At 37.1% G+C, this 8,993-nt stretch overlaps 1 protein-coding gene across 1 annotated transcript; it reads left to right on the forward strand.

Moving 5' to 3' along the window:
• The first annotated feature begins 6,406 nt into the window (after positions 1-6,406).
• On the forward strand, positions 6,407-8,993 carry LOC131599773 (uncharacterized). Its single transcript, XM_058872038.1, has 6 exons — positions 6,407-6,608; positions 6,753-7,134; positions 7,272-7,468; positions 7,555-7,696; positions 7,874-8,033; positions 8,195-8,993. The coding sequence occupies exons 1-6, from the start codon at positions 6,535-6,537 to the stop codon at positions 8,233-8,235; spliced, it is 996 nt and encodes a 331-aa protein (XP_058728021.1). The 5' UTR covers positions 6,407-6,534; the 3' UTR covers positions 8,236-8,993.

Below are 8,993 nucleotides of genomic sequence, written 5' to 3' on the forward strand. Positions count from 1 at the left end.
GGCGTTTGAGAAGATGACCGTTGAGAGCATTTAATGCTTTGCGTGATCCGTACAGCATTGCATTTAATGTTTCACTCTTTTGTCAACTACCTCGAGCTTTGCTTTCGCTGTGTCTACTGACGTTGCCTTTAATAGCTACTAACGTTCCTTTTGTCAGTCAGCGTAGCCTGCCATCTTGTACTTGGTTATGATCTGATGTTTGTGTAAACAACGTTTGAATATCATCAGAGTCAAACAGCTTGGTTCAGAGCATCTTCTTGTCTTCTGACCTTGAAGTGCTTCTTAGCGTGATACCATGAGAACTTCAGTGCTTCTGCTTCTGATCTCAAGTCCTCTGATGCTTCCATAGACTATGTTCTGATTCTGCTTGACCATCTTCTGATGTCTTGCCAGACCATGTTCTGATGTTGCATGATGAACCTTCTGAGTCAGTGCTTCTTGCGCTGATTTTGTGCATACTCTTTATATAATTCCTGAAATTGAAATTGCATAGTATTAGAGTACCAAATTATGTCATACAAAATTCATATACATTGTTATCATCAAAACTAAGAATATTGATCAGAACAAATCTTGTTCTAACAAATAGTTGATGAAAACATTGGAGATCAAGGTGATATTGGTGTTGGCATTGAATCTTGTACAAGAAACAATCAAAATGAGAATGAATCTTGTACTAGAAATGATCATAATGAGGGTATTTGGATCAATCCAACCGTCTGCGTTGTTAAGAGACGCGTAGAACACAATCCTACCAAGAAAAGAAAGAGACGTTCGTGAAAAAGGTAATAGTATACATATTCCGACTAATGTGCTTTATTCAATTTGTACCGATTGTTATATATTCAATTTATGTAGTTTTTTTCAATTTGTATTCCGATTGTTACAATACTTATTCAATTTTGGTGCATATTTTCGTTTTGTACATAACTTTTGAATCACGTATCCGTTTGTCGACTTCTTTACATGTAGCTATACTATTTTGACGATTTTGGAGATGCTCATGCACTTATCTTTACATTTCGGGACTGTTTTGTTATCGGTTTTGCTTCTGCCCGTAATTAAAAGTCGGGCTTAGGGTCTGAATTTCGGAAAATCGACTTCATTTTTGAGTCCGTGAGGACGTTTTACCATAGCCATGTAAATTTCATTCAATTCCGTCAACTTTCTTTTTTTGACGCTTATTTTGATTTCACCGATTTCGATTCCGAATTACTTGTACATGCATGGTTTGACTTCCATTTGACTTGTATAGATTGTTAACTTATTAATAGTGTACTAATGTGGGGACTGTTTTAATTGACCGTATTGTTCTGTTCGTACTTTGCAGGACCAGGACCGTGCGCTCGGCGGATTTTGAGAATTTCGGGCTTATATTCTGTTGATGATTTAGTTATATATGTATCTGTTAGTAAACATGTGATTATGCAGAGGACACGAATTTCGGGCTTATATTAATGGTGTATATCTTTTATTTTGGTGTATAATGGTATTTTATCCATGGTATATATATTTTATTTTGGTATATAATGGTATTTTATCCATGATATATAATGGTATTATATTGTCCTACATATGGTTGAAAATGTTACAGGTTGAAAATATGTTACAGGTCGAAAATATTACAGGTTGAAAATAAATTACAGGTCGAACTGGGAGGCTTAAATTACAAGTTGCACTTTAAAATACTGCGTTTAGCAACGACAGCGCTTTTAAAAACGCTCTTAAAGGCCCACCTACGAAAGCGCTTTCTAACAAAAAGCGCTGCCTAAGATAAAAAAAAAGCATACAAAATAAAAAAATGTGCAACCTACGTAAGCGCTTCTTGAAAAGCGCTGCTATAGGGGGGTACAAGAGCGCTTTCTGGGAAAAGCGCTGCTATAGGGGGGATACGAGAGCGCTTTTCTCGATAAAAGCGCTGTTATAGGAGGTCCTATGAGAGCGCTTTCAAAAACGCTGTCGTTACCTACGGCAGTGCTTTAAAGCGCTTTAGTAACCCAAAAAAAGCGCTTTAGTAGCCCTTCCGTGTTGTAGTGCACATTATAATTTTGATGAACATGTCATCCATTTTCGGTCAGAAGTGAAGGTTTCCTATTTAAAAGATGAAGATCGGGTTATTGTGGAGGCTTGTTCGACTTCAGCGAGGGCGACCACATCCGTCTCATCTAATCTTCATTCTCCATACTTTTACTTCTACCTTCCTTTTATCAAGGATGTGAGGTTTTTTCCCCTCTCCTATTTTACTATGGAGGTTTTGAGGATTCTCAATGTCACACCCTTTTAGTTGTTCCCTAATAGTTGAGGTTATAGTAGGGCCTTCGAGATGGTATGTGAGGACATCGACATTGCTCTAACTGTAGGAGTCCTTTTCTCTTTTTACATCATCATGTCTACTATTTTTAAAAAATTCGGTATAAATTCATATTTTTATACCAAATTTTTTAAATATTTGGTGTAAAATCATAGATTTTTTGAAACACACATTATAATTTTTCAAATATTTGAAAAATATCAAAAATTATAACTTCAATTTTACATAGACCTGTCCAATATGAACTATTGAATTTTTTAAAAATTCGGAAATTAACATGGTTTACTTGTTTTTTTAAAAGTTTTAACTAAAATGCATACCAAATTTTAGATTGGTTTAACCGATTTTTCGCGTGAGAGCGAACATTTCTCAGCACCTTGTTGGTGAAAAAAAATAGAGGAAAATTTTAGTCTATATGAAAAATTGGAGAGTGTCATGTTTAGTTGGAAGGGTGGCAAAACAAATTCTCAACTCAAACCGATATGAAATTTGCCAAACCGTGAACCCGTAAACCAACAAAATCAATTGCATAAATGGTCGTAATTGAACATTCATTCTGAACCCGCAGTTTGGGCTAAATTGAATGTTTGGGCTCAAACTTAATCCAATATGTCCGCCTGTCCAACTTTACTACATCCCCATTAGGAGAAGGGAATTTATTTTTAGACCTCCTAACCTTCTTAGGGGCCTTTAGAGAAATTTCCTTTTTAACCCCTGAATTCGGAGATGTATCTTTTAATGCACCACAACTCATTTTTTTAAGGGTGTTTTTAGAGATGCATCATCGAAACACTTTTTTTTTTCAAAATGAGTGGTGTTTCGGAGATGCATCTTCGAAGAAACCTATTTTTTTTTAAGATTTGGGTTTTTCGGAGATGCATCTCCGAATTACAGTTTATACATTAAACCCGCGACAAAAATCCCTCATTCTGTCTATTTTCAAACTTAAACACCTCAAACTCTCATCACCCCAAAAATCTCTACTTTAGACAACTCTCAAATTATTTCTACACATTCCAACAAATTGCAATTCATTTCAACTCCTAATATCAACACATTTCAACAACTCTTGAAGCCCCAAATTTGAGTAAGTTTCTCAAAATTTTGATTTCTACTATGCATGTGTATAGTCATTTGTTTAGGATCATTTAAAGTTAGTGGTTTGAGTTATATATTATAAAATGTGGTAAAAAATGTGTAAAAGTTGCATCTTCAAAAATGGCTGTCACAGGTGGTTTCGCAAGTGCATCTCCGAAAACACCTCTGAGAAAATTCGGAGATGCATTTCCGAAATGATGCATGAGTTATTTTTTTTAAACTTTTCTTTGATGTTATTATTCCTTCCCTTTTAGTCTAATTAATTTTTTATCAAGAACATGGCTAACAACGCGAATAGAGTTAGACTCGGAAGGCCATCCTAAACTGCTTCCGTTCAGCATGAGAGAGCTAAGCAGGCTACGAGGGCTCGAGAACACTGCCGGGTACCACGGGAGGAAGTGGAGGGACCAACCACTTTTGCTCCTAGGAGTCGTTTATCCCGTACGTCCTCATCTAGGGGTAATGAGGATGCATCAGAGGAGGTTCACGTCCCTGCATCCGAGGAGGTTCGTGTTCCGACACCCGTGCATGTTTCCCCAGCTTACCTAGGAGGACCCTCTAACACCCCATATTGATATATTACTCCGATCATGTCGCCCGACATGTTTGGGATGGACAAGTATAATTTTTTTATTACACTATTACTTTTTTTATTACACTTTTTATTACACCTCCCTCTTGATATTAATTTTTATTTTACAGGAACAGACGATACTAAAGTCCGTGAACCACACTCGCAAAATATCCACTCTGCATCATCCTACTGCGGATTGGTTCAAGTAGGCCATTATTGCCTCTGGACTTTCCGAACTATGTTGTTCCGGTTACAACAGCATTAGCCACAGAATGCAGGGGCATTTGTAGAGAGATGGCATAAGGAGACATCATCTTTCCACTCAGTTGGAGAGATGGCACAAGGAGACATCATCTTTCCACTCAGTTGGAGAGATGACAATCACTCTGGATGACTTCGCCTACCTGCTACACCTTCCTATCCGAGGGAGGCTCCTTAACCACTCCTGCATCACCCGTGATGTTGCTATTGAACGGATGATTGACTATTTGGGTTCTCAACTAGAAAAGGTAGTTGAGCAGTGTTCCTTGACTAATGGGGCACATGTGAAATTCTCATTCTTGAAGGACCTTTATCACGACCACCTGATGCGGCAGCTGATTCCGAGATTGAGGGTGACGACTTCTTTGTTCAGTATCACTGTCAGGGTGCTTTGAGGTGTTACTTCATGTACTTGGTTAACACATCCCTTTATATGGACAAAAGTGCTAACTAAGTGGATGTAACATACCTCTGGTACTTCATGGGTTTGGATACGGTGAGGGAGTTGAACTGGGGGCTGGCTGTTTGGTATACCTATACCAAAAGCTTAATGAAGACTCTAACTGGAGGATGACGCAGCTTACAAGCTCTTGCACACTGCTTACAGTACCTTTCATTCCCACTATTAAATTTGTTTTACTATTAATAATTTTTTCTTACACGACTCTTATTCATTTTTCAAGGATGGATCATTTCTCACTTCCACCGCATTCATGATTTTGATCTTAATCTTGACTATACAGAGGTGATGCCGAGGGATGCCATGTATCTCCCCCTCATAGGGAATCAGGTTGTGCCTCCGTTCCGGATGTATCTTGATCGGACTGTTCACGATGACATCTTATGGACGCCGTTCGAGGATCATAGGGAGATTATCCCATTCGATTCTATCTCTTTATACTCCGAGTGGGGCATGTGGGACCGGCACTATGGTCAGGTATCTGCCAGAGTTATGCATGCAGCAGTTTGGCTATGTTCAAACTATACTCAGATCTCCAACTCAGGCTGTTCGTGACACCATTGCCCGTCGGGATCTCGATGACATCTTTGAGGATTGAGAGCAACATATGGTGCCAAAGGAGTATCGGTTGATGCAGGCATCTAGTAGTTGACATTGCGTAGAGGGATACATGACATGGTTCTACATAGTGTCACACTCTATCATGACACCGGATGCTCCTAGAAGTCCACCTAGGTCAACTCATGAGGAGATTTTGAAGAACCAGCAGGCTAAGGATGACCATGCCACTAATGTCTTGCCGATCTGTCAGCGGATACAAGCGATTGAGCAGGAGGCTTTGGACTTAAGGATAATTGAGAAGGGCGGACCTGAGGCACCATCATGGAGAGGATGGTTAGTGAGGCAACGAATGTGGTGGGATACATGAGGCAGAGGAGGGGTCAAGGGGTGGGAATTAGGCACACGCAGTAGGCTATGCTTTTTTTATTCCAGAACAATTATGTATTATATTTTACTATTTTCAGAACAACATTTTGTGCTTATTATCGTTTGATATTTCTTATCATTTTCCGTTCACGTTTTTATTATCGTTTTAATCTAATTACATGTCAGGAGTGATTTCGGAGATACATCTCCGAAACACCTTTCAAATGCATAAAAGGTGCTTTAAAAAATGCATCTCCGAAAAACATTTTGGAGTTTTATGGGATTTTTCACCCTTACAAGATAAAAAAGAAATTCTCGAAACTCTTCATCTTTTAGACTCCAAACAAAGCAATCTCCTCCGCATAGGTCGCACTAATATATACAATTGGTCATTATAAAATGAACCAACTCATTATTATTTTTATTCTATATATTCACATTATATTATTTTTAAATTTTTAAATTTATATTCCTAACTAATTTATTTTATAGAGATTATTTTATAAATTAAAAACTCCTTTCTATTTTATTTTGATAAATTTTTAAATATTCTTAACTTCATTTGAGTATCAAATATCGATACCCTCTAGAAAAAATTAATCTAATACAATATTTTTATCAATAAATAAATATAAAAAATAACATGAAATAAAAACTCCAAATTAGTGTCATGTTTGCCTTTATTTAATTAAACAAAAAATAAAAACTAAAAAACAACGAAAGGTCTTGAACATTCTATTCAGGCGGTTAGCAATATTCCTCTGTTCACTCAAATGTTCCTCTGTCATCAATCTTCAACAACACCTAACAAGAGTTCCAGAAACAGAAAGAAACAAATAGTGTTTCATTCATCTCTGCAAAACACACCATTAAATATAGTAAGAAAAGCTCGTTTAGATAATCATGGCCATGGAAACCGAGGTTGCCACCACCACTCCACAGTTGGCACTGTCCGATACAGACATAAACTGGGACAGGTAACCAAATATAACCATCACTTCTATTTTTTGTCTTAACTTATACTCTGATCGCCGTTTTGTCGTAGTCGTTTTTGCAGTAGCTCTTTTAAAACATTGACTCTGATATTCAAATAACAATATCTATTTTTTTTTTTGAATTAGATTGGATAAGACTAGGTTTCATATCATAGGTGCAATACTCTTCACAGCTCAGTCAGCATTACTTCATCCAACAGCAGTGGTGAAAACAAGGATGCAAGTAGCTAGTTCAGGACTCTCTAACATGAAGGGAATGTCAGTGTTCACTCATATTTTGAAGAGTGATGGAATTCCAGGAATCTTTAGAGGTTTTGGTACTTCTGCTATTGGATCAATGCCTGGTAGGGTTTTAGCCCTCACATCTCTTGAGATGTCAAAGGATATTGTGTTGAAACACACTCAAGGTAGTGATATTCCAGAAGCTTCAAGGATTGGACTTGCAAATGGAGTTGCTGGCATGGTTTCTAATTTGGTATCTTGTGTTTATTTTGTGCCCTTGGATGTGGTGAGTAATATTTTTAAATGTTGGCGGGTATCTGCACCCTGCATCTGATGTCATGCATCTGATGTCAGTGCACAACTACTAACTGAACCGACTTAACAGAACATTATTGTGAATAATTTTGTTTGATGTTTTCTCAGATCTGCCAGAGGTTAATGGTTCAAGGTCTACCTGGAACTTCATGTTGTAGAGGACCATTTGATGTTATCCGAAGAGTGCTGCATGCGGAGGGTTTTCGTGGTTTGTATAGAGGTTTTGGATTAACGGCTGTAACGCAATCTCCAGCATCTGCACTTTGGTGGGGTTCATATGGTGCAGCACAACACATAATTTGGAGGTGCAGTATGTTTTGGAATAATCTACAAAATAATTGAATTTGTTCCTTTTATGGTTTTAGCTTATATATGGTTTTATTTATTTTAGGAGTTTAGGATACAATGATGATATGGAAAAGAAGCCTTCACATGTGGAAATGGTGACAGTTCAGGCTACTGCTGGGATGGTGGCTGGCGCTTGTTCGTCTGTTATCACTACTCCCATAGATACCGTTAAAACACGACTTCAGGTATTCGAAACTTTTGTTTCTTGGACTTGTGCAATTAAAGAAGAAGAGAAAATGTTATACTTTTTAGTAATTTTCGGATTGATATTCATTTTTCACTCAATCAATCAATTGGTATTTCTTTATTGGTTTGAACCGAATATGGTTATTTTGGATGTGTCATATGAAATTTGTACATAGGTTATGGACAATTATGGTTCTGGAAGGCCATCTGTACTGAAGACGGCAAGAACTCTCGTTAAGGAAGATGGATGGTGGGGATTTTACCGAGGGTTTAGACCAAGATTTTTGAATATGTCACTCTATGGAACAACTATGATTGTTACTTATGAACTCATAAGTATGTCACATCTTTTGGTTATTTATATAAGCACCAATTTTCTCTTAAAATTACTTGTTGATATGACTTATGACTCAAACTTATCCATTTTTTTGAGGAAGATAATTCTAATGTGTTTCTTATTCCTTATCTGTTTTCTCTTTTAACTTCTTTTTAAACAGAGAGATTATCAGTACAACCAAGTATGAGTTCTTTTGCTTAAGAAGTGCAACCGTGCTGAGACAACGGAGACAAAGAATCAAGCTTGACTTTAGCATCGCTAACCTTTGTTTAGTGACAGCTGATGGGTAGATTCCTTCATCCTCAAGCATTGCATGATGCAGTACGAGAAAACCTGATAGGTCCCTTATAGGTACGGCCTTCTCGTACTTCATCATGCACTGTCAATTATTTCTTACAACAGAAATAGGGGAATAATAATGTAAAACTTACAATGTATTCTCTTGGCATTATAGTTCTGTTAACATCTGACTGTGATATATTTTGAGGCCTTGGTGAATTGATGCTAAATTGTAAGGAATGGGACAATATGAATTGGTTGTGCATTTAGGAATGCAAAAGCTAGGAAAATTCATGATAAGCTGCATGAGAAATGATCCGAGTTAGATGATTGACTTGTAATTATGTCACTTTCTACAAGTGCTTGTTGAGAAATCTAACAAAAGTTCAAAACTGAAAGTTGACATTTAAATGTTAGTCAATCAATCAGCTGGTGATTATTTTAGAAAGTTTCTCAATTGCCTGTCCAATATGCTCTTTTTGGTAGTGTATATCTGGCATAAAACATGATTATGTTGGATGTGTAACTTTTAGTTTGCACAAAGGTTATGGGAAACTAGTTCTACAAGATCATCATCAACTTAAGGAATATGGATGGTGGGGATTTTACAGGCTTTTGGACCAAGATTTTTAAGTGTCTTACCTGCATATTTTGGATTGGTAATCAGACTTTTTTTTTAA

Source organism: Vicia villosa, linkage group LG4, assembly GCF_029867415.1.
Source record: "Vicia villosa cultivar HV-30 ecotype Madison, WI linkage group LG4, Vvil1.0, whole genome shotgun sequence".
NCBI classification, from domain to species: Eukaryota; Viridiplantae; Streptophyta; class Magnoliopsida; order Fabales; family Fabaceae; genus Vicia; species Vicia villosa.

Excerpts from the sequence above, each read along its gene's own strand:
- LOC131599773 (XM_058872038.1), top strand. The coding sequence starts at position 6,535 with ATGGCCATGGAAACCGAGGTTGCCACCACCACTCCACAGTTGGCACTG. Across the intron at positions 6,609-6,752 it reads ACAGACATAAACTGGGACAG|ATTGGATAAGACTAGGTTTC; the intron begins GTAACCAAATAT and ends TTTTTGAATTAG. Across the intron at positions 7,135-7,271 it reads ATTTTGTGCCCTTGGATGTG|ATCTGCCAGAGGTTAATGGT; the intron begins GTGAGTAATATT and ends ATGTTTTCTCAG.